The sequence below is a fragment of the Capsella rubella genome, unplaced genomic scaffold, assembly GCF_000375325.1.
Source record: "Capsella rubella cultivar Monte Gargano unplaced genomic scaffold, Caprub1_0 scaffold_8, whole genome shotgun sequence".
Lineage (NCBI taxonomy): Eukaryota > Viridiplantae > Streptophyta > Magnoliopsida > Brassicales > Brassicaceae > Capsella > Capsella rubella.
The window spans coordinates 10,682,256-10,707,328 of record NW_006238916.1 but is presented as its reverse complement, the minus strand read 5'-3'; the positions used below and the strand labels follow the sequence as shown (position 1 = coordinate 10,707,328).

The window sequence follows — 25,073 nt, the reverse complement described above, 5'->3', positions numbered from 1 at the left end:
GGGGTCCTAATCCTATGCGCAATTTCGCTCGCTAGCTCGTCCGTTGCTTTTGCACTGTTTTTACGCGACGGCACGGCTCTCTCGTTTCTTTCTTCCGTACAATTCCCCTCGAAAATGCCTTTTCTAACTCTCCATCTTTATAGTATATATATATTTCTTTCTATCAAGTATCAACAACAAACCTACGATTGATTACTCTTTCGAGTTAATCATTGTTTATGTAGTAACAGAAATAAGTTTATACTATAATAGTAGTTAGTTTTCTATTGCCTAGTGGAAGCTATATATATATATATATAGTTGTTTATTCGATTATAAAATTCCAGGATAAGATAATATAAGGATTTTGCATATTGTTTATTTAAGTGCTACCTATATTATTACACGGCTTAATTAGACGGAAACGTAGCTACACTGAACCTGTTCACTGTCTTAACAACTAGTGACTAGTGAGTCATACTAAGAGAAACTCATAAACAAACCCACTAGAAAACACATAATCAAAGATGCAGAATCGACGGTTTTGTATGCCCAATCAAATATATAAATTTATTAGATACATCAAATGAAACACAAAGCAAAATAGAAAAAAAAAAAAAACCCCAGAAAAATTAAAACCTTATCAAATATACAACGATAAGTAAAAACAGCCAGTTCCAAAACTGAACCGAAGCCATAATAAAACCATGCTATATAAATTTGCACTCTTGGAAGTTGGAAATATTCCAAAAACTAACCGAAAAAAAACAAAATAGAGAGATAAATTTTATATTTGGGAAAAAAAATTTACATTCAGTCATATAATTATATAATAAATCCCGTTTAAAACCCATAATGATAAAATAAAATAAAATAAAAAAACCACTTCATCGAACTTTACCTTATGTGTATAGAATATATATTTTTGGGTTAAGAAGAAGAAGAAGAAGCTATGAGAGAATCAAATCAATCAAGGAAGGTAGAGACCATTCTGATCTTGGTCAGACGACGTCCATTGACTTTGACTCCAGTATGCATGATCAACGGTGCTGGTTAGATCAAACAGTGTTTGATCTCCTCCGCCACTTCCCCAATCCAACGGTTCAAACCCCATATTTGGATCCGACGATCTTCCTTGAAACTCAACCTGAGCCGTCCGATCTCCAAACTGTTGCTGCTGTACAGTTTCACTTTCCAACTTCAGATGATCATCTTGGTTTACGAACTTCCCCCCGAATCCAAACGGAGTCGTTTCAATCGTCGACGCCGCAGTGAAACCTCCGATCTCCGAGAAAACTCCACCGTCCGATGAGCCTTGTCCGAGCAACGTCGACCACTCGATCCCGTTACCATACAGTTTAAGATTAGACATATCGAAACCGGGAACAACCGACGAAGCAACCTCCGCCGCGGCGGTAACGGATACGGCAGCGACGGTGGTAGAGTTAGAAGCGGTGAGAGAAGAGCTCTCGCTGCTAGAGTGAGATCCGGTACTCGACTTCTCCTCTACGTTATGTTCTAGCGTCGTCGTTGATAATTTGTCGGCAGAGGACGAAGGCTGCTTTGTTTTCGATCGTTTAGCTTTCCGGCAACCACCGCCGACAGGGACGTTACGTAGAACACCGCCTTTAGTCCAGTAACGGCGACAGTTCTTGCAAAAGTGCCGAGGCTGAGAAAGATTGTAATTGTTATAGTAACAGAACTTGGTGTTAAGAGAGTTACAACGAGGACACTTGAGAGATTGGTGATGGTTAAGTATATTGTTCTGATGAGCTCTCATCCTCCGATCTCCACCTCCTCCGCCGCCGATTCCTCCGCCGAAAAACCTCCCTCCTCCTCCACCACCGCCACCCCCGGCCATAGAGTACTCATGATGAATATCTTGCATTTCGTAGAGAGAAAGAATATACAATTCTCAAGTTTGGGTTAGAATTGGGAGGTTACAGTGGAGAATGAAAAAGAAAGAGAGAGAGAGAGAGAGAGAGAGAGAGAGAGAGAGAGAGAGAGAGAGAGGTGAAGTGGTAAGCATGGGAAAGACTTCTTCTGAAACTCTCTGACAAAGCATATCTTTCATATGTCCGAACAGGCAGTTTATCATCACAATTACGGTTCTGCCCATGCGATATTTTGTATTTTACAATCACGTCGCGTGGCTGTATTCATAAGTTAGCTTCGAGTCCAATATTTTGGCCCCATCAAATTATGTATGTGTTAAATATTAATATCTTCGCATTTAAAGGATTTGTTATATTTCGGTTGTATATTTATTTGTATGCCAAAGAGTCGCATCAAAGATCCAATGATTGATTTTTTAAACATATACATATATACTGTTTATACATCTTATATTTTCATATTAAATCGCAAAAGCTTCAGAAATGTTAGTGAGATTATCTTTTTTAGGGGTCAACTAACAATGTTTAAGTAGTACAAACTGTTTCTCCGAGTTAGAACTATCGTAAATTGTTTAGTTTGCCATTGTTTTCGTATTGTGTTACATTGCTTCTTTTAAACAAATCAACTTTTTGTTGTGCAAATTATTTCTTGTACAAAAAACAAAAAGAAATCTTGTATGTAAGAAGAGGTTAATATCTTCTAACGGATATGTAATGAGTTTATGTAATTAAACCTTTGAAATGATTTTTTTCTGAAAAAAAAAAATACAATGAATTAGACGTCTAAATAACATACTAATTGCTAATCTCATATCATATGAGACGGGATGATGACTACTGACTAGTGATTACGTACTACGTCGGCTATACAAATTGTAATTAATCTTAAGATATTATCCTCGTACTGAGACTAAAACATATTACATATATAGTACTCCACTAGATATATCTTATTGAACTACGATGCTTGAACATGCTAGAATCATTTCTTAGATATTACAGTACGTACTTATGTTTTTGTGGTTAAAATAAATAAGTATCGAATTTTACTTTGCGTGTGAAATTGAAACAAAAACATAAATAGGTATTTTCGCGAGAGGCTTCTTTTGGAATATGGGAAGTTACGCGTAGAGGAAAGAGCTTTCGAGAAATCAATCACTTGCATTGTTTTCAGAAACTTCTTTTGTATTGGAAATATAATGGAGGCAATGTCAAAAAGGTAAAATTAAATCCCTTGCTTCAACTACAAGGAAACTAATCGTCTAACATTTGTTGTAAGTTTAAGGTTTGAACAGTGAAATATAGTTGCCACTTGCCGCAATTTTTAATTACAAAGCCATCTTTGAAAATTGAAATAATTATTTATTATAGTATATTAGCTTAAGCCTATTACATATCGCTTTCAAATGCACGAATATTAATATCAATCTTGAATAGTGATTTTTAACAATTGTCATAGTGGTATAACAGTTCATCGTAAAATGCTTTCGTTCAAAACCTTACTATATCAATCTTTTCTTCTTTCCAAAATAGATATCTTCCGTTTGAGTTATGACTGATTCGTCCAAGTCTTACTAATTTTTAATTAACACGTCAATTTCACAAAGAAAATATTTTGAAAAGATGGATTTGGAAACACATATAACAAAATTTACCCTAATAATAAAAATAGGTGGGGAAAGAGGTTAAGTTGAATTTTGGGGAGGAATGATCTAAGCGGTTGGTAGGGATGATGAGAGGGCACGTGGAGGGTGAAGAAACGTGAGAGTTCGATGTCCACATAAATTGGATTGTCGACTTGTCGGCCACCCCGCTTTATCTGCTGATTCATAGAGCTCCTGTGGCCTGTTCGGGTGGTTCCTCTTCCACCACGTCACACCGTATAAATCTTCTTAAAGAATGATAAAACTATTTGGTTATCGAGAATGTACGTAGCCTATGTGTACAAATATGGTACTTGTAATCGCAATTATTCTGTCCGGTTGTCATATTTAAGTTATCGCAACTATCTTTTGTACATCCTCCTAACCAAATTTAGATCTATAGTCCATAGTTTTGTGGATTCCTTTTTTTAATAGGCCCTTTAAAATATGTATAGTACATATATATGATTGATAACCCTAAGTTTAAACGAATGTACCGTACCTTGTAGAATTCATCTATGATCAAACCAAATAGTCTCAAGTTCAGTATTCAGTTACCATATTTGTATATTTGAATTGGAGTAAACTATATATGTAAGATAAATTATTGCTTAAAGATCATTTTAATATATGTGTGTGAAATGTGAATTTTTAAATCTATATATAATCAGAATTTTGCATTAATTTGAACGTACCTATATACAGTATATATCCCTTGAAATATCCATGGCTTTGCATATATCATATTGGATGATGTCCGTATATTTTCAGAAATTATGAAACTGACCCGTATTTTAGTGGAAAGAGCAAATAGGACCACTAAAGTGGGTAAAGCAAATGTCGGGTAGAAAGTGCAAACTGCAAACACAACAATAGTGACATGAAGACATATAGTAATACAATGCTCATCGCTCCCTATGTCATGGATGCATGGCAGTGATGAGAATTAGCAGTGGATTACATATCCCATTGTTTCGTTTGGGTTTTTATTATCATAGACATTTAAACTCTAGTTCTGGTTAATTTATGATTAGTTTATCCAAAAAAAGAAATATCATAGACAATTGATGAATGATGGTTGATAACTCGATATAGCAATGAATGCTTATACTGTTGCGTAATATATATTAGCAGTAGTGTAATATAGTAATAGAATATTAACAAAAGATTTGACCAAATAAAAAAAATCATTCTTTGTTGTTATATAAAAAATAAAAATAAAAAATTCTTTTTTTTAACTATTTCGATCGATGATAACGACCAAAACATTGTTGTCAAAAATTACCTTTTTTTTTTTTTTTTTTGCTGAAAGAGTAACTGTAACCTAACCGAAGAAATTAAAAAATACGAATAAGGAACTAAGCGTTGAACATGTATCAAAATGTAACATAGTTGTCGAAACAACAACATCAAAATAAACGAGGTTATACGAAATTGAAAACAAATTGGCCTCGTTCTCGTTTCTATGATATCATTATTTCTTAACAAATTTATTTGGCTGAAAAAGACATAGCTAGGGCAGACAAATCTATAGTAACTTATGAGATCTCGAGTTAGAGACACGGTAATTACTAGAATATCAAGTCACTTAAATTGTACGAACTGACGAAAATAAAAGATTGGAAAATTAGATCTACAAATTAAAGGTTGTAAACTTGATGGCTTTAACCTTTGGTTTTGATGAGTTTGGTTCATAAGCTGGTTTTATGTGACTTGTGTCTCATAACTAACTATAGGAAGAAAAAAACAGAACAAAACTTTGTTTTAATTGGGTGGATGCATGCATTTGTATACACACATTTGTATACACACATATATATATATATATATATATTAAGAATGTAAATATTCACAAATTACATTAAAAAAAAAAATTACATAAACGATTTTGTAATCTCTCCACTATAAAACCCTGAGAGAGAGGAATGAAGGAAACTATATACAGCTTGACAAGGGTACGGTATCTAAACACTTGGTGTATTTAGAAGCCTTTCAAAAGCAGCCTGAAGGAACTGTGCCATTATCGCTTAGTGAGAATCTCAAAGCAATCGTCATCGTCTTATAGACGAGTAGACGACTATAGTTAAACGTCAATTTAAACCATGACGAAAACTAAAATAGTACTGATTAAGATCGAATTGACATAAATATATAAACGTCTTATATATCCATTATATTTTAGTGTTCATGCAAAGAACCAACCTTGTTCATCACACATGCGCTTCGATACGACGCCGTTATACTTATCACAAAATCCTATTATTAATTTACAATTCTCACACGTATTTCGGATATCATCCTTCTATTGATCACTACACCAATATGCATGTGTGAATCTACTGAAATCACCTTTTACATTCACTAGTCCGCTCAATTTTTGGAATTCAACTCGACAGATTTGATTAATAATGTAACTAATAATATATATTTGATGAATAATTACGTATATGGGAACATATATCAGCAACCGAATGCGGCGCAAGTTTGTACTAAATGAGTTTTTTTTTTGCGTGATTTATAAACTAAGATAAATATATCATATATAATAACATGTTATCAAATATAAAATATGATATTGTTAAAAATAATGAGCAAATTGATTTATTCGTAAAACACATACAAATAAATAAACGAGCTACAAAAAAAAAAAAAAAAAAAACAAAAAAGTTGACCCCATCGAGAGACATAGGTGCACACAGATTGGTACGCACAGGTGTCCTTCGGTAGGAGCTAGCAATTTCAAAAATCTCATACGGAGTTACGGACCATACCATAAGGTTATGCCTACAAACGAAGACTAGATATACAGACTTACTTTTTCATCTTTATCTATACAATAAATAAATTCCGAAATTTGATAAGACCATCTCGAAATTATCAGTCCCCTAAAAAATAAATGGTTTATCATTGAGAGCTATGAAAAAATAAATATACAATATGGTATGATCAGTAATATACTATTTTAGGGGAGAGAGATACAGTAGCCTAATACATACATATATACGAGAGAGAGTGCTTGCTTGCTAAAACGACGAGGGGGTGTGTCAGTGAGTTGAGTGGAAAGGTCAGCATCAATGCTCAAGGTTCAGTCGTCGGTGGTCGGTTGAGATAGCAAAGTCTTTTGAACAGGCCCATGGGTCCTAGCTCGTTACACCATCATCACATCTGTCACGTGATCATTGGGGCCACCCCATGAAGGCCCATCTCCCATCAACATCTCCACAGCTCTCTCTCGTCTATCATACTTCCATTTATTATACATACTTCACGTACATACAAATACACACACATACGGCTGGGTTAACAAACAGATTGTGATATGTTTTTTGATTTGGATTGATCTTTAGGACTGCTTCCAATACGATAGGTCGATGTCTTTTGTTTTTATTTGGTTGTGGATGTCGAAAAATGTCATTTATGTTTGACATTTTGCGGATAGTTGTGAGCATCAATGCGAGCGGACGCCCGATCTCGGTTCATCAATTCATCATCATCATCATCATCTAAACAAGATCTGTTTTGTGCGCTCCAAATCATTTGCTGTATTGAATGTTTTCTTTGATGTATCAATTTCTCTTTTTGTCGTGTTCAAAGGGATATAGGAGGAGTATGATATATATAATTGGCGGTAAATTTCGTAAAAATAATATAAATACATGGAGACATAATGGAATTTCTCTTTGGATTAAAAGAATAACATATCATTGGCGCCATAGATCAGGAGGTTTATATCTCATGTTTTATAATTTATTAATTTACATTTTGTTTCAAAAAATACATTTACATCTGATATTAGAATATTTTTTAGTAAGATCTGCGAACCTATTCATTCATATCTATCTGCAATCTAACAACAAGAAACACTAATCATCATCATGGTATTTTGAGTAGGTTTTAGGTTAAGAGAACCACCATTATTTATTTTACTTTGACGGATAATGAGAAACGAGATGAGAGCTATGAATACAAAGGGCCGAACTTAAAAGCCTCGTAAGGTCCAACCCATGACTTGAGGACTTATGTCTGGTCCAGGAGATACTAATTAAGTTATCATATGTGTTACAATGCAAAATGTTTTTCTTTGGCCAATGTTAAGCTATTCAGATTTGTTTTACCCTCCAAACAAAGATCATTCTCCCATTACATTGCTTTCCATTTTAACTAGTTAACATAGACTACAATACAAGCTAATTTTTAACTATTCTATTTGTATATATATTACTTAGATTTTTTACTTTTTTTTTTGTGCAACACTAAGATCTCTTTCCATTTTTACAATTTTTTTGTGGTCAACTCCATTTTACTATTTATCATGCAAATTCACTACTAAGTCAGTTTTAACTATTTCACCTTACAAGAAAAGTTCAAGTTTTACTATTCTATCTATACATGATTACTAAGATTTCATTCCATTTTAATTATTCAGCCTAAAACTACAATACTAATTTCAATTTAACACTCCTAAACTACAATACAAATTCAATGTTAACTCTTAATCTCTTATACCTAAACTGTTAATTATATATAAATGTAATTTTTTAAAATGTGCGGTAATAATCATTCCTACATACATTTTCATATCCAGTTATCCATTATTTCTACTAAATTGATCAAATTTAGCAAATAAATAAAGAACCCAACATAAAATTTGTTAATTATGCGGGAAAATAACTAATTTTAGTAATGTTATTTTTTTCGGTAGTTAAAAAAACAAAAAAACAAACCTAGATTTCACTAAATTCATTATAGTATAAAAAAAGTTGAAAAAACTAAAGATACATTATAAATTCATAGGCTCTGAATGGCAACTGCGTTTTCACTGCGAAAAAAATGCGGTGTGGTTCAAATAGTAACGAAAATACATAAATACTAGGTTCGGACCCGCGCTACAGCGCGGAGGAAATAATTACATATATATAACTTTTATCGGATTAGAATATGTTACATTTTAATTTTGTTAGAGTGCAGTCGATTACGGTAAATCATATATTTGTATAGTAAGTTTAAATAAAATAATAAAGGAAAAAGCGAGTAAATAATCATAACTGAGTTTTGATACAATTAAAAACACGGTAAAAATTTAACAGCACGAAATAATATTTGTCGATAAATTATTCATTTTGGCAATTTTTGTAGTAAAAGTAGGAATATACGTAAAAATTACATATTTACAATATATTTTTGAAAGTCCAACCCGTAACAGAATTCATTCGTAAAAAACATTATTCGTAACTCGTTTTATCATTATAATTGTGATTTTAACAAACTACCCGTGATTTATCTAAAATTTACATATTTTGAATATAATATATTTTATCAATAAAAATTATGTCTCCAAAATTACATTTATATCTTCAAAAAAATATTTCGATATTTTAAATTCTAAAAGTTTTATATATATGAACCTTTTATTTATAATATTTTGACACTATTTGAAATATTAAATATGCTCATGTAACAATGGTTTTAATATTGGTCATACTTATAATGATTTTAGGGGGAATTCCAAAAATATCCCTTTTAATATACCTCTTTTTAAAAATACCCCCTTTTCAAACTTTATCAAAAAACCCACTAAAAATTTGAAATTTATCCAAATATGTGTGTAAACTTATAAATAACTTTATATAACTTTCATAAATAGCGTAAAAATAAATTATAAAAACCTTATAAGAACTTTATAAAAACCGTATAAATCCTTTTAAAAACCTTTTAAAAACCTTACAAAACTTATAAAAATGATTTAAAACTATTTAAAACATTTTTAAATATTTTTATCGAATCTCCCAATAGTAGTTATTATATAGAAGTAGCTTATAAACTATATAAAACTTTATAATTTTTTATATTTAAAAAGGGGTATTTTTGAAAATGGATAGATAAAGGGGGTATTTTTAAAAAGGGGTACAACAAAAAGGGTATTTCTCAAAAATTCTCATGACTTTAAACCGTTGTCCAAAATATTTAACCGAGTGTAGTTGAGTATTATATGTCCGTTTTGAAAAATTCAATTTGCAACATATGCAAAAAAAAAGTTAAATTTTTATTAAATATTTATATTATATAGTATAATATCATAAATTAAAAATAATATCAAGTAAAAGTGAAAGAAGAATAATATTTTTTAGATAGATTGAATTAAATTAGTTAGAGAAATATTAGTAAATCTTATAATTAGTTATGGAAATAATACAATCCTAAAATTAGATTTGGAAAGTATCCGGTGTATGTATTCAAACCCACTAATCTATCCAATTTTAAAAGATCCAATTACAAATTTCGGGTAATTTTTTGAAATTGACCCGACCCGAAAACACTTTTTGTACTTTTCTTTTACTAATATAGGGATATATATATATATATATAAAATATTTTGATACTGTTACCATTCGGAGCGATAGCCATTAGTAAAAAAAACGTTCAAAAATTCCAACAAAGAAAAAAAAAAACCTTTCAAAAACCCGAGTGAAGCGTATGACGAGCGAGAGTGCCACATCTCCGGCGATTCCGCCTCCGCCTGAGCATCAGCCACTGCCGCAGAACTCAGTCTATCCCGAAACTGTTCCCGCCGCACCTCCCTCTCCGCCGCCGCCTCAAATTACGGTACTCTCTTCTCTCTCTGCTCTCTCCCTCTCTCTCTCTGAGTAATTTACACTAGGATCTGTAACTCCGACTGTGTTACAGATGGAGGATATTGTAAATAGCAACGGAATACTAACAGATCAATTGAATGAAGAAGACCCATCTTTTTACAAGTAATTTTGCTTCTTTCCATGTTTTGAAAATTCGTTCTTTGGTGCATTGTTCCTTACCGTAGCGAACCTAAAATTGAATGTTGCACAAATTACCAAATTTCGTATTTTTAGATATCTCGAGAGTGAAGAGTATGCTGAGAAGTATCGAAGGTACGAAGATAACTTTAAGCAGTATATTGTGGATAAGTACTTCTCTGGAGGTTAGTTTCCATATTGTTGTCTCCATTGTTTCTTTGGGGTCCAAAGTTCATAAAGATTTGATCTTTTCGGGTGTTGTTGTTGTTATTGTTTCAGATGATATGTATGAGGAGAGAACAACAATCGACGGTGAAACCATTTATTCAAGCAAGTAAGTAAACTAGATAGGTGTTTGAAACAGAGATCTTGTCATATAAGTTTTCGAGGGTGTTGTAATTTGGGGTTAATACTCTTTATCATCTTGGTTTTTGGTTGCTACTTTCAGGTGGCCTTCTTTGTATTCGTTTTCAGACTCGGATGATTCATTTGTAGACCCTGTACAATGCATTATTGAAGATGAAGAAAAAGTAGAGGGAGAAGGAGACGAAGAAGAAGAAGAAGTTGAAGAAGTAGAAGCAGCAGCAGAAGAAGAAGTTGAAGAGGTAGAAGACGTAATGGAAGTTGAAGAGAGCGTAGATTCAGCTTCTGCAGTGATGCCCAATGGTGAAATCTCCAATGGAGGCACTGTCTTAGAGAAGAAGGACAATTGTTGATGTAGGCAAGATACCAAAAATGCTCGTTTAAGTTCGTTTTTTCGGTGTTGACATTGTTTGGATGAACCTTTTGCTTAAGTTCATTTACTTCAAAGACCAATAATGTGATACACATTATGTTTGAGGTAACTGTGAAACCACTCAACCAGTATAGTTGAATTATAGCTATTGCAGTGTTGTTATCTATAATCTATATACAAATGCAAGTAAGTAATTGCAGTATAGAAGTCAAACATATATGGGTCAATCATAGTACTACTGGCTTAAACTTAACATAATAAACACACCAAGAAGCAGAAGAGTGGAATATGAAACTTTATCTTATTTACCAAAGGGGCTGTTTGTGGGACGGTTTGACGTTTCTCCTCTGAGAAGATTCACATTGCGGTCATTGATGTTGCTCTCAGCATTTCTCATGGGTAATAGCACATCTGCCATGAGCAAGTGAAAGGAAGAGACTTTCTCTTTCAGCTGAGAGTTCTCCTGCAGGACCTGGTGGTTGCTTTCCAACAAGTTGATGACTTTCTCAGACAAGTGATGATTCAACATCATGAGCTGTTCAACTTGTTGCTGGAGCTCTTCTATCTGCTTCTTCTTGCGCATACGTGACCTTCTTGCAGATTCCCGGTTAGAGACCATTCTTCTTGCCCTTCTTTCTTCTGGAGCAAGAGCCTCATGATGGAATATGTTCAGTGCATTTGGGTCTAACTGAGACTGATGATTGTTGCTGCGGGTCGAGACTGACTGCAACTGAACAGAGAAGTCGGTGTTTGATAGGAATGCCGAGTTGAAATGATCGTCTTGTGGTGGGACTCCATCAAGAATATCGAAACAATGAGAACGATGGACACCAGGCTCCATGTAGGGTTTCAGATGTCTAATCATCAAAATGAATACTCTGTGATGAAAGAACACCAAAAGTGAGAGATGGAGAAGATAGAGAGTGACAGAATGAGAGATTTAGGGAAAGAGACAAAATGAGACAGAGAGAGATTGACTACGTTAGAGAAGAGACATAAGATTTGTGTAGGCTCTTACTTAAGATTGATGGATGCTATTTAACGACACATAAATTTACTTGCATGAAGACAACTGTAATTACATTTATTTTCTTGCTTATGCATTGGAAAAACTTTCCACTAACAAAACAATCTAGTGACACTTTTTGACAAAATTTCACTTATTTACATCTTTGTCAATGTGAAGGTATCTTCTTTATCTGCATTTTGTTTCTCAAGATAACCTCTTTTTTCATGTCTTTGTGTAATATTTTATTTCGCTACATTTTACATGTGATGAGCCGTTTAGTCACACATTTAACTTGACATATCAACGCAAATCCATATAAACATTGTTTTGATCATTTGAAATTCTTGAAAGGAAGATGAATCTAATAAATGGTACCATTTGATTAATTCTATTCAAAAATGTCCTTCTGTTTATTCTTATTATCTCAACTCAACTCATTTATTTATTCTTAAAAGATTTAGTTATGTGCGTATCCGACGTATGCTAATTCGTGTATAATACAATAATGTTGGCGTCATCATTAGGACTTCGTAGAGAAAACAGGTCGGTGGATGCTAACTTGCACGTTTTTAGCTATTTTTCACTCGAAAATTACTGTTCCAAGTTTAATCGTCAATTTAGAAAATCCTAAGATTAGGAAAAAATTCTTTAAAAGTAAGAATTAGCGTAAGTTAGTACCATTAGCGTAACTTAACCAAACTGTCTACCTAATTGTACAAGGACAATGCTAATGTTGTAAAAGTTGTTTGTCTTAATTATTTTTCTTGTAATTGGATCACAATCATATGAACCAGAAAATATTGCCGATAGTAAAATACAACCTAATGCGATAAAGTCAAAAAACATTAATGCATTGATTCCAGACCGAGATTAAGGGAATAAACTTGAATTTCAAAGGCTTAATTCACACATTAAAGAGAGATAATGATGCTTAACAGCTTTGAACAATGTGAACCAAAAATGTGATTAACGTTGCGGAGAGGCAATGTTTTGTTTCCAGAAACGGGCAATGACTCTAAATTTCATGCAAGTTTCGTCTCAGCCAACTTGAACCCACTGAGGCTCTCTCTCTCTATCCCAGCTCATGTCTTCAATACTCATATCACACTTATCGCAAACGAATCTCTAGCTGATCAGATGTCACAAACAAAGAATATTCTAAAGAAGAAAAAGATTATCTTCTGAAAAAATGCGTTGAAAGTCATTACTGAAATATCACAATCTGTAAAAATCCTGCTGAGCAGTGTCATCAAAATGTATCAGTTTAGTTTGCTGATTGTTAATACAAGTTGAATATAAGACTAACAATGAAAAATCCTGTAAGAGATTCAATTTCAGAGAGAAAATAATACATAATTTGGTTCATACTTCATATAAGAGATATGATTATCTTCTACAATCTACAGACAGGTCAAGTTATCCTATTAATTACACAAGCAAGTCATATCATCTTCTTCTCTTGTAAACCCTAACTTTCAGGGTCTTCAGAACCGTGACCCTGCTCAGTCTTCAGTCTGAAGGCAACTCAAAACGACAAACAGGACAAGTGTTCCTAATCCCAAGCCATGGAACGATACATTCACTATGGTACCTATGTCTACAAGGCAACTCTGCAACCTCCTTTCCCAAATTCATCTCTTCTTTGCAAACCGCACAACACATCCCGTCATCGTTCTCCATCACATCCTCATTCGTCAAAGGAAACACTTTCAGATTCTTTATGAACGATTTGGATGCTGGAGGCTTACCAAGACCAGATGAAATCTCAGCCTCAAACAACATCTCATATTCTGTTGAATGAAGATAATCTTCACCATCTTCTTCCTCACGATCGATATCACCAATGTATAACTCCATGCTGCTTTCTGCATCATCTAGGTTAAACTCGAGACTACTAGAATTTAACAAAACCTCCCACCCTAGACTACTAGTTGCCCTTCTCTCACTTATCGCTAAATCTTCTAAAGAAATTGTGGCTGAAACAGAGACTGATACCGAATTATTATCATCAGCTTCTTCTGCCAAAGCACTTAAAACCTCCCTTTCATCATCATCACCATCAACTTCTTCCCACTCGAACTCCTCGTTGTTTATTCGTAAATCTTCTAATTGAAGTGAATCCCAACAGAGAGGCAATGTCACACTAGCATCTGTTTCATCATCATCCTCATTCACATATTCATCATCTTCATTCAAATCTATTCCCCAAATCTCACTATCCTCCTTCTCTGACTCATCTCCATCATCAGAATCAAAACGCAATTCCACTGTGTCTATAACATTGCGTGACCCAGTCCCTAATAACCTCATCCCATCAACGTAATCGTGATCATTAAGGTATACTACAAGATCACTATCAACGAAACCGCTACAAGATTCTAACTCAAATCCAAAATCATGTTCCAAACTATCCCCACGTATTTCGCGATTTACGAAATCACGAAGCGGACTTACATGAGATTGCTCAACGCGCTGGTGGAACAGATCCATGACAAAGCTACGCCGATCGGGCAGATCAATACCGTCGGCGGCCGTGAATAATAAATCAGAAACCGTAACGTTTCCGGAAGAAAAATCGAATTCAGAGACGTAGAGGTCGACGTCGTCTGATTGGACCCAGTGAGGAAGCGAATTGAAGATCTGAGACTGGGATTGATCTCTCAGGTGATCATGTAGACGCCGTTGGTGGTCGTAAGGGTTATAACGGTTGAAAACGGCATCGTTAGCATCGTGGATCTGAAGGCAAGACATCTCCGCCATTTTTCCCGGCCTTGAATCGGATCTCTTTCTCTCTCTCTCTCTCGTTTTAACAAGGGAATGATGAAGCTTAAACAATTGTTTAATAAAAGGGACATAATAATATTCGATGGACTCAAAATTGTTTTGATGGGCCTAACTTAAATGGGCTTCTTGGAACTGACTCGAGTAATTTTATTTCATACGGACTCTGGTAAACATTGTATATATTGGGGGAGGAGTGTCTTTTGTGCAAGTTGACCAAAGTATTTTTTAATTTTATAATGAAGTTGTGTGATTTTGTGAAGATAATGTGACATTTGGTTGTTAGACACATGTTGTCATACGACATAGTTAACATGTACATGAATAAATTGGATATGGCTAAGTTGTTTTGGATAAATTAGTGTGATGAGAGGTTTTTTTTTTTTTTGCATTGTATATGTTTTTCATATGATTGAGTAAATGAAACTTTAATTGACTTAAAATAATTGAATCTCTTTTAAAACAAGCATGGCCTATATTTCTTTATATACAAGCCTCATTCAGAATTACAGCTATATAATTTGATCATATGTCTATGTATGTATGTTTTAACATTTATGTAAATTTGAATTTTGATATCTATTTAAAAAAATAATAATAATAAAAGGCTAATTTTTCCACTTACGGGTAATATATAGACATTGTCCATTGAAAATATTAGTGTATGTATATATAGCTGTTTTACTATGAGCTTTAGAAGCCTTTAGAGACTCAATATCCCACAGAGTATTAGATTAGTTTTGGCGTCATACAAGTATTGGTATAACGGTACAAAACTTTTATTACTATAATTTTCGTAAGTTATATTATTTTCCGGTACAACATTATGAAAATTCTATTGCCAATAGTTATTTAGATATTTTATACAACCTTATCATTTATAGTATATAATAATTGTTTGTTGTATATATCTTTTAATGTGATATTTTGAAGTTAGAACAAATTATAGATTAAAAAAGTAAGAATAATTTATCAGTTATAAAACTATATTTTTAAGAGCATATATGGGAAGGAAATAAAACATCACGTGAAGATGTCCTTGGAAAGTAAAACGCAATTTTGAAGTTTACATCTTTTCATATGAATTAAAATCTCATTCCTCACATCCACATGAGTTTTTTTTAGTATCCCAAAACGACTGTGTTAAAAATAAGAGCCTCTTGTCGTCGGTCTTCTACATCTCTTGGCCGGTGCTGGTTTAGTTTTCTTTTCTGATCTTTAATCCATACCGATATTGCAATTTATTATATTGCATCATAAAATACAATTATGTAGTCTCGAGTTCTATTAATTATTTCCCGATCTAACCTTTTTAAACATCCAAAATTTACATTTGGTTTGTAGAATTCTAAACCAAAACATCTCTAATATCTTCGGTTTGGTACAAAACCCAATCCTTGTAGTTGAAAAATCCAACGACACTTTAGAGTCTTTGACTATCACATTGTAATATCACTTTCTAGGGTTTAGTTACAGGCCTCTTTTTTCTTTCCTAACTAGTAACTACAATACGAATATACGATTATGGATGCATGTTTGATACATGTAAAATTAATAAAACCAAAATGTGTTATATAGTGTCGTACTTTTTTCATACAACAATTTATATCAGAAAAAACAGAGGACATAATAACCTAAACTCAAATAATATGTTATCTATCATATTTTATCATCATTAATCATATTATTAGAGTAAAGTTTATACACCATTTATAAATGAAAAAAACAAAATAAGTAAGTACTATTATTATCACATGGAAAATTAATGAAAATATATATAATCTAAAACACAATACAAGAAAAGTTCCCAAAACCAAGGCATTGAACAACATTGGACTTGGCACCTGTTATTTTTGTCTTTGTTTAGACAATCCCTAAGCACCATCAACATTCAAAACGGTTAAACGCATTTTGCATCTTGATTAATTTATATTACTTCAATAAACTAATCATGTAATTTTTTTAAAAGAAAAAGAAAGATAGTAAAGGTTATTGGAATACTAGCTTTGACCTTGAGCTTTTTTTCTTCGTCTTGGACTTTTTGTCGCTCTTTATAACATATCCCATTCTCTGTCTCCCTCTCTAAGAAGTAAGAAACACAAGTTTACTCTTCTTCTTCTGTTCATACGCACACACACACATTTATATATATGTACATCAATCCAAAGAAAGAAACAAGGAAGACGCAATGGTGTCCATAAGGGTTTTTTGCTATCTCTTAATATTTTTCGTTTTACAAGTACAAGCTAAAGTCTCCAATGCAAACTTTAATCGCCGAGGTATATATCTACTATGTATCCATGTATATACATTAATTCATTTCTATGTATGTTTCGGCGCCGTTAGTGTATAAACACGTACGTATGCTTGTCTTAAGATTTATAAACATGGTTATCAAAATTTCTCTATGTAGCTCAAAAATCGGAAAATAGTGAAAGTCTTAGAGCAAGCACTAGTAGTACTCAAATTGCCAACAAGGTACGTATTAATAGTACTCAATTCTCAAATCTCATAGGAAGTGGAAATTAGACATATTGGTTGTTGATCAATTAACGTTAACTTGAATCATTTATATTCTTCTTAGCTTGCTGAAGATGTAATTGAAAACCGAAAGACGTTGAAGCATGTAAACGTGAAGGTAGAGGCAAATGAGAAGAATGGTTTCGTGATAGAGAGTAAAGAAACGGTGAGGAAAAGAAAAAGCAAGAAGAGACTCACCAAAACTGCGAGTTTGACGGCCGATTATAGCAACCCTGGTCATCATCCTCCTAGGCACAACTAAAAGGACTATTTATATACATTTTAATTACATGAAAGAAGACCCAATCTTTCAGTTTTGCTGCATCGTTATTCATACTTTAATAGAGAAAACTATCAAACACATATTGTTTAAATGTATCTACTAATCAATGGTACGCGGAATATGGTCTTTTGAGTTAGACTTTTTTGTGTATTCAAGAGAAGTTTTTAGTTATTAATGTCACTATATAACTAGTATGTAGATGTTTCTCTTTCGGTTACTGAACGAAGTATATCCTCAGGCAAAAAAAACAGGAAGAAGAAAACCATTTTCGTTTGTTGTTGGAATTGCCTAGCAGTTTATATTCTGGTTTGGTTCTTTGTATAGTACGGTTTGGTTAGTATATAAGCATTCTTTTTATAATGATCACTTAAACATAATAAAATACGCAAATCAATATCCTTTAAAGCTGTTGGACTGAAACGAAAACTTTTTAAGCATGGAAACAAAAACTCAAATAGTATTCATGTCGAATTCCAACATGAGAGTTTATATAAACAATATATATAACTGATAACTTTTAACAAAACTGATTACTAAGTAGTTGGTTCAATTAATTGTTTTAAACTGAAACAGTAATTTAAAGATCGTATAATTTCTCTCTAATTATCATTTCTAAGAAAAACGTTATATAGTAATAAGTATTAAAAGAAATTGTAATATAAATATAAGAACATATAAATACTCCATAAAAAATTTGGCCTCAATAACTTGACACTCAAAATTTTCTCAACGTTTCCAAAACAAGAAATTTAAAAAAAAAATGAAGACATGTTTCTTGTTTGTCACCCTTCTAATTCTGATTTCATCATGTAAGGCTTATAATTATCGATCAAGTGAGATAAAAAAATACATGTAGCATATGTTTCTAACAGCCCTAAATTGTTCCATTTTTTATTTTTTTTGATATATGTTTAATAATAGGTGCATCAAATATTATGGCAAGACATGTCACAGAGAGAAAAACACCAATTTCTAATAACGGAGATAGGAGCCCTCAAAATCCACCAAATTATATGCGTTTTGGAAACTACAGAGGTGGTTTTATTCCTGAGCAATGTACACAAATATGTGCAGAGCATTGTTTCAGAAAACACAGGTTTCCGGTTTATTGTAGACTTAGTCCAGAACCAATTTGTCTTTGTAGTTCCTTTCTGATACCTCCTTACATTCAACCTTCTTCTCCTAAACAATCTATAAAATAAATATACCAAATTAGTCTCATATCTTCTTGAAATGTGTATATATCCACACTGGTTAACATTTGTATTTTGTATTGATGGATGACACATACACAAACTTATTTTAGATTTTGAATTGGGCTATTGAGGCCCCAAAAAAAACTACACAGAAGGAAATATAAAAATTGACCTCCTCTAGCTGGACTCTCTCTATAAGGCCCATCATTTTGGTTTCAAAAAAATGAATTTAATGTCCACTTTATGAACTTCTTCCTCATGTCAATAAAATCCGTTTCGCCGACTTTTTCTCATTGTTCAACTTAAGTTACAAAATTACGATACATTGATTTAGGCATTTCACAGATTTACCTGGTGGAGACTACATCCCTCTTTCACTTTTATACAAACTTAAAACTTAAAAGATAAACATTAAATATTTTTGTTGACACTTTCTGAATAATGAGATTTTTGTAAAACTAGATTAAAATGAAAATTTGCATAATTTTACCATATTGTTTACGTCATCGCTATTATATACAGTAATAAGATTGAAGAGTCTTTTTGAGGGAGAAAAAAGGCTGTATGATTTTATTTTTGTTTTCATATTGTAATTAATATAGTCGACCGTCGCATATTCGCCGAAATTACCAAACAAAAAAAACGTATGTATCATAACCATAGGTATCATAGACATACAACATGAAATGGTCCATTGCTCATTTATCATAATCATCATCATCATTATAGACCATAACCGACTTGGTGACTATAAATACAAACGAAAGGTTTCAACTTTCTCTCCCATTTCCTCCGACTCTGTCTCTACCCACTTCCTCCTCTCATCCCACTACTCTCTCTCTCACTAACTGAGTCATCTTCACCATGGGCGAGGTAACTGAGTCAAACCGCTCTCTCTTTTCTCAACTTTCTCGATTCTTCTTCTTATCCCGTTTTCCCCGAAACAAAAAAAATATCTGTTTTTTTTATTTTATATATAAAATGGGTTTTATTTGCTCACTCTGTTTTGTTTCTGAGCAGAAGAAGAACGAAGGAGATAACAAGAAGAAAGGTGGAGACAATGATAACAACAAGAAGAACGAAACGGCGTCCGTCACAGTCGTTTTGAAGGTTGACATGCATTGTGAAGGTTGCGCTTCCAGAATCGTCAAATGTGTTCGTTCTTTCCAAGGTTTGATTTTTTTTTTGTTTCCTCTCAACATTTCGATTTCTGTTAATGTGTGACATACGTAAATCAAAAGTTCGCATTTTTCGTATTCAGAACGTTGTGAAATCCCTTATTCCACGGAACCTGTTACTTGATTTTTTCGATAAAGATTCCTTTTTTGTTGGGTTGATTTTTACATTTACAAAAATGGTGTCTTTCAGGTGTTGAGACTGTGAAATCGGAGTCTGCAACAGGGAAGCTAACGGTGACCGGAGCTTTAGATCCGGCGAAACTGAGGGAGAAACTCGAAGAGAAGACAAAGAAAAAAGTCGATTTGGTTTCGCCTCAACCCAAAAAGGAGAAGGAGAAGGAGAAAGAGAACAACTCTAAGGACAAAAACAAAAACGATGATGACAAAAACAAACCGGAGGAGAAGAAGAAACCAGACAACAAGGAGAAGAAGCCCAAAGAGGTAAATCAATTCTCTGTTGCTTTCTACCAATTTGTTTCCATCTGTGAAGAATCTGATTCTTCAAATGTTTTCGTTTGCTAATTAAAAAATTTGACACTTTTGTTAATTTATTAATTAATTATAGACTCCGGTAACAACGGCGGTACTGAAGCTGAACTTCCATTGTCAAGGTTGTATTGGGAAAATCCAAAAGACTGTCACTAAAACCAAAGGTTTGTTTTTTTTCTTCCTTGTTTTGGGAAAACGCAGTTTCCTTTTTGTTTTGCTCACAGCGTTTAAATGGTGGGAACGCAGGTGTTGATGGTTTAACAATGGACAAAGAGAAGAACTTGGTGACGGTTAAAGGGACAATGGATGTGAAGAAGCTGGTCGAGAGTTTGAGTGAGAAGCTGAAACGTAAGGTGGAGATTGTCCCACCGGCGGCGAAGAAAGAGAAAGAAAATGGTAACGAGACCGGGGAGAAGAAGAAAGGAGGCGGCGGAGACGGTGGAAAAGAGAATTCCGGTAACAAAGGAGGCGGAGAGGGAGTGAATATGATGGAGTACATGGCGGCTCAGCCAGCTTACGGGTACGGGTATTATCCGGGTGGGCCGTATGGATACCCGGTTCAATCCCACGCGCCGCAGATCTTTAGCGATGAGAATCCTAACGCGTGTGTTGTTATGTGATAGCTGACGGGCGGCGGCTGAGACGTGGTTTGGTGGTAGAGATGTAAATATGGTTATAACCTTTGGGGTATTTTCGTATGTTACTACGGGTTTCAGTTTTGGAATTTATCTAGCTGTGCATTTTTAATTACTTTTAAGTTAAAACATGCAAATATATCCTACAAAGAGATTTAATAATTTTCTTTTGTCTAATGTTATTTTAATTTAATTGAGAATAAATATGAAAAAGCTTTTAGTTATATTGATCGTACTTGCTTCCTTCTATTCATAAAACCAATGCGACAATTTATACTCTACTTTAATAATGGGTTGTTGTATGTCATTTAAGATAAAACTAACTATGACAGCAATCAAATAAACCTAAAACGCCAAAGATGTAGTATTACATTGTGTTGTCTATGTTTGATATTCTAGGAAAATATAAAAACTATGTTCAAGTTGAAGAGAGTTTAATGATGAAATGCATGTATAGACTACTACATACAATAATGTATTTTTTTTTTTAAATGTCAATTTCTTGGCAATTAGCAATAAAAAAAACCTATTTTTACATTATTAAACTGAGTAAAATAATAATTTTTGGGGGTCTTATAAACTTGAGGACCCTTGATCAAAGTGATCCCTCTCCATGTGAAAGCTGAAAATTCGGGAATAAAATCTCAACTAATTCACCCGAACTAAGCTTTTGTACTTAACAACTAATGTAAGACCCAATTATTTAGAGTCGTTCGTTAAAACAGCATTACAAAAACTAGTCAGCAGCGCAACTCTTTCTTGGTTCGCTCTGGCATTAAATCACAAATTAGTCAATCGAACGTATTTTACTATAAACATCCCTCCCACAAAACAAAAACTTTCGTTATTTACTTATACACAAGAAACAAACAAGAGTTGTGTCTTGTGTGTGTCTATGTGCACAGTCTTTTAATAGTATTGACCAAAATTAAAAATAGCGACGATACACAAATACGGATACATCCTAATTAAAATTAAAAGCGAAGTGGTGAATGTGTTCATAAATGCTTAGTCAAAAGTACAATAATAAATGCATACTTATATATGAGTAAACCACTACTACAACCTTTGTAATAAATTTAGCTTACGTAGTTTCTTCTTTCCCACCACTCACTTGATTCGAACTCTCTCTCTCGTCTCAATCTCACATTTGTTTTTCCTTTTTTATTGTGAATTTTATAATTGTACATTAATATGTATTACAAATTTATATATACTAAAGTTTTACACCATATATTTCATACAAAATCTATGCCCACTCTAGTTTATATTTCCTGATTTATGTTATTGTTGATCGAACTATAATCATTCTTATTTTTCTTTTTCATTTTCAAGTTGGTGATGAAAAGAAAAAGTTGGTAATAAAGTTATAGTGGTGTGAAGAGAGTTAAGTGTCGTTATTAGGTGTCTCTCTTCGAAACTGTGAGCCAGTTGGATGGGAGACCTCTCTTGTCCTCTGCTTCATGCCCTCTCCCGTCTTGTAAGTTGTAACTGTTTCAGTATTTTCATATATATATTATTCCTTTGTTTTTGGACTCATTTGAAATCCCATTTTATATACTACCTATATAGTACAGTACTTTATATTATATTTTTAAGGATATGTTCAAAAAAACACTGATTTTGATATATGATAAATCAACGGTGGAGGAAGATGTATGAATCGAAGTCGAACCATTTGCCTAATGGAAGAAACAAACTATATAAAAAAGCAACGACCTAATAATGGATATGAAACTCTTTTTAGATGTTGTTGCTGCAAAAGAACAAAAATAAAAAAGACAAAATCTCATTTGTTTTCAGTTCTTATTAACAAATTTTAAGCCGATTGTAGTGTCCCAAAAAAGAGTTTAGGTAGGTTTACATTTGAAGTTAATACAGCAGGGTTAGTGTTTAACTTGCAGGTGAAAACAAAAAAACAAAAGTAGCATTGTTTTGGTTAAAAAGAGAAGTTTAGGTATATATGTTATGTTAGTGAATGCGATAAGTAAGTCAACATATAGTGAATGCCAACCCATGACATCAATGCTCGCATTACTATTTATTTCCATTTACTCTTTTATGGTAACGTAAAGCCAAAAAATTTATTCATTTCTTTCTTCCTAGAAATAAAAAATAGTCATTAATAAGAAATTTAAATTAACTTCAAGATAGTCGTCGTATTCATGTTTTTATTGTGCATGTGCGTTTGATGCGACATCTCATTGAATATTGATTTTAAGTTAATAATACATGCATGAACATGTGTTGAACATTTGGGATCATGATGCGGGGTGCTTCATGCATCATCATGAATCATGATGCTTCTTCACATTGATGTATGTTAGTTTCAAGGTTTCTTTCTAGGAAAGTTGCATTCGAGTTCGAGGAAACTAAAGGGTTTTCTAAAAATAAATTACACAAAAAGTAACTAATGAAGCTTTTTATCACGCTTATAAATTTCATCCTCTTTATCCTTTTTCTTACAAATAAAATATTAACTGGAATATTTATTTTTTTAGGGAAAACCTGTTTTCACTTTACAAAAATATAAAGTTTATCTGTTAATTCAGCTATAGTTGTCGAATTTCTTTTTGATAAGAAGCTTTAGTTGTATTCCAAAAGTGCATTCTAATTTTGAACCCAAAAAAAACAACTAAATAATGGTTGTTTAGTACTAGAAAAACAAAGAAACCTCATTCTATTATCTTCACACTTCTATAGATTATAGATCAAAATGAAAATGGTAAAGCAAGAGCTAATGTTATAAGCCAAAGGAACTCACTAAATCAATTATTGTTTTGTCGATACAGGGAGAGTTTGGTCGAGAAAGACAACCAAAATAGTTTAAGAAGAAGACACATGATTTTCCTCATTTGCATCTTTTATCAATAATTAAAGTTAGTTGCAAGGCAAGAAGTCGTTCTTCGTTTATACATTTTGGTTAATGCAATGACTAAAATAGTTTAAAATATTCAAATGGTTTCCTTAAGATAATCTTATAATTAAATTAGGGATCAAATGATTCCACATGTTTTTTTCTTTTCTTTTGCGTAGGCTTGATGATTGTCGTTGGCTCTTACCACGTGGGCTTTTTGTAGGGCATGCCAAGAAAAGTGGACCAAAAGACCATAAAAGAAAGAAAAAAAAAAGATAAAAGAAAAAAGAAGAAAGGAGAGGAAAAAAAAAGATAAAGAAAAAGGTAAAAAAATAAAGAGGAAAAAATACACATTGGAAGATGTTATAAGATTTTCAATGCAAGTCATAATTCGGATAAAACAAAAATGTGACAAGAATATTCGAAAATTCTTTATTACATGCATATATAATTTGTTGTTTTCATGATGCTCTTCATATACATTATATTTACATGCAGTTCAAAGCAAAAATAAATTCATTACTATACTTTTACCAAATCCAGCTATAACATGTATATATATACATTTTTTTATCTTTCTTTTTTTTTTGGAAAATTACCTACAATAACCTACCCTTTTCAAAAAATAGCTATGATAACCCACTTCATTTTTTATTTCTTACATAACTCACTTTTAATGTCAAGATTTTTTTAATTCCAAATTTATCCTTGTTAAAGATTTGGTATTAATTTGTTTAAACATTTTGTTCTTATGCTCTTCTATTTAATAGATTTTGATTTCCTTTGTCTAAAATAAAATCGTTGGAAACAATGAACACATGTGTCTCTTGTGTTTTGTTTTTTAATTAGCCAATGGACTTTTTAATATTAAATTTTGCTTAGTTGGGCTAATGGACCTTTTATATTTTTTTAAAAAGTAAATAATAGAATAACCTAAACATAATGAAGACAAAAAGACAAAAAAACGTTTGTGTTGTGCCACCACCGGCTTCTCAGCTCGCCGACAATTTCCAGGTCAATCTCTTCCACTCACAGATTGTTGTCCATTGTTTATTTCATTCTCACTACTAAATCTCTTGATTTGTCTCAGTATTAACATCTC

The 25,073-nt window shown here is 32.8% G+C and overlaps 7 protein-coding genes across 7 annotated transcripts; 4 read left to right on the top strand and 3 right to left on the bottom strand.

Moving 5' to 3' along the window:
* Positions 1–505: 505 nt before the first annotated feature.
* On the bottom strand, positions 506–2,214 carry LOC17874607 (dof zinc finger protein DOF5.4). Its single transcript, XM_006280793.2, has one exon. It carries the CDS (start codon positions 1,865–1,867, stop codon positions 950–952), a length of 918 nt encoding a protein of 305 aa, XP_006280855.1. The 5' UTR covers positions 1,868–2,214; the 3' UTR covers positions 506–949.
* Positions 2,215–9,936: 7,722 nt separating this feature from the next.
* Positions 9,937–11,171, top strand: LOC17875051 (proline-, glutamic acid- and leucine-rich protein 1). Its single transcript, XM_006280997.2, has 5 exons — positions 9,937–10,120; positions 10,202–10,272; positions 10,384–10,472; positions 10,567–10,621; positions 10,736–11,171. Exons 1-5 carry the CDS (start codon positions 9,992–9,994, stop codon positions 11,001–11,003), a joined length of 612 nt encoding a protein of 203 aa, XP_006281059.2. The 5' UTR covers positions 9,937–9,991; the 3' UTR covers positions 11,004–11,171.
* Positions 11,172–11,186: 15 nt separating this feature from the next.
* LOC17876337 (basic leucine zipper 43) lies at positions 11,187–11,996 on the bottom strand. Its single transcript, XM_006281787.2, is given in 3 exon segments — positions 11,187–11,221; positions 11,224–11,265; positions 11,333–11,996. Coding segments are annotated over 3 exon segments (633 nt in total). The 5' UTR covers positions 11,889–11,996.
* Positions 11,997–13,255: 1,259 nt separating this feature from the next.
* LOC17876298 (E3 ubiquitin-protein ligase Praja-2) lies at positions 13,256–14,832 on the bottom strand. The gene has a single exon (XM_006280482.2). The coding sequence runs from the start codon at positions 14,790–14,792 to the stop codon at positions 13,542–13,544; it is 1,251 nt and encodes a 416-aa protein (XP_006280544.1). The 5' UTR covers positions 14,793–14,832; the 3' UTR covers positions 13,256–13,541.
* A 2,169-nt stretch (positions 14,833–17,001) lies between these two features.
* Positions 17,002–17,624, top strand: LOC17877325 (root meristem growth factor 1). Its single transcript, XM_006281836.2, has 3 exons — positions 17,002–17,092; positions 17,227–17,291; positions 17,398–17,624. The coding sequence occupies exons 1-3, from the start codon at positions 17,002–17,004 to the stop codon at positions 17,593–17,595; spliced, it is 354 nt and encodes a 117-aa protein (XP_006281898.1). The 3' UTR covers positions 17,596–17,624.
* Positions 17,625–18,376: 752 nt separating this feature from the next.
* Positions 18,377–18,818, top strand: LOC17874881 (putative defensin-like protein 224). Its single transcript, XM_006281594.1, has 2 exons — positions 18,377–18,425; positions 18,538–18,818. The coding sequence occupies exons 1-2, from the start codon at positions 18,377–18,379 to the stop codon at positions 18,816–18,818; spliced, it is 330 nt and encodes a 109-aa protein (XP_006281656.1).
* A 759-nt stretch (positions 18,819–19,577) lies between these two features.
* LOC17876975 (heavy metal-associated isoprenylated plant protein 3) lies at positions 19,578–21,340 on the top strand. The gene is made up of 5 exons (XM_006280842.2): positions 19,578–19,685; positions 19,833–19,983; positions 20,181–20,431; positions 20,556–20,643; positions 20,726–21,340. The coding sequence occupies exons 1-5, from the start codon at positions 19,677–19,679 to the stop codon at positions 21,097–21,099; spliced, it is 873 nt and encodes a 290-aa protein (XP_006280904.1). The 5' UTR covers positions 19,578–19,676; the 3' UTR covers positions 21,100–21,340.
* Positions 21,341–25,073: the final 3,733 nt, after the last annotated feature.

Coding starts and splice junctions, on each gene's coding strand:
- LOC17874607 (XM_006280793.2), bottom strand. CDS start 1,867: ATGCAAGATATTCATCATGAGTACTCTATGGCCGGGGGTGGCGGTGGT.
- LOC17875051 (XM_006280997.2), top strand. CDS start 9,992: ATGACGAGCGAGAGTGCCACATCTCCGGCGATTCCGCCTCCGCCTGAG. Junction 10,121..10,201: donor CGCCGCCGCCTCAAATTACG/GTACTCTCTTCT, acceptor ACTGTGTTACAG/ATGGAGGATATTGTAAATAG. Junction 10,273..10,383: donor GAAGACCCATCTTTTTACAA/GTAATTTTGCTT, acceptor TCGTATTTTTAG/ATATCTCGAGAGTGAAGAGT.
- LOC17876298 (XM_006280482.2), bottom strand. CDS start 14,792: ATGGCGGAGATGTCTTGCCTTCAGATCCACGATGCTAACGATGCCGTT.
- LOC17877325 (XM_006281836.2), top strand. CDS start 17,002: ATGGTGTCCATAAGGGTTTTTTGCTATCTCTTAATATTTTTCGTTTTA. Junction 17,093..17,226: donor TGCAAACTTTAATCGCCGAG/GTATATATCTAC, acceptor TTCTCTATGTAG/CTCAAAAATCGGAAAATAGT. Junction 17,292..17,397: donor GTACTCAAATTGCCAACAAG/GTACGTATTAAT, acceptor TATTCTTCTTAG/CTTGCTGAAGATGTAATTGA.
- LOC17874881 (XM_006281594.1), top strand. CDS start 18,377: ATGAAGACATGTTTCTTGTTTGTCACCCTTCTAATTCTGATTTCATCA. Junction 18,426..18,537: donor TCTAATTCTGATTTCATCAT/GTAAGGCTTATA, acceptor GTTTAATAATAG/GTGCATCAAATATTATGGCA.
- LOC17876975 (XM_006280842.2), top strand. Junction 19,984..20,180: donor ATGTGTTCGTTCTTTCCAAG/GTTTGATTTTTT, acceptor GGTGTCTTTCAG/GTGTTGAGACTGTGAAATCG. Junction 20,432..20,555: donor AGGAGAAGAAGCCCAAAGAG/GTAAATCAATTC, acceptor AATTAATTATAG/ACTCCGGTAACAACGGCGGT.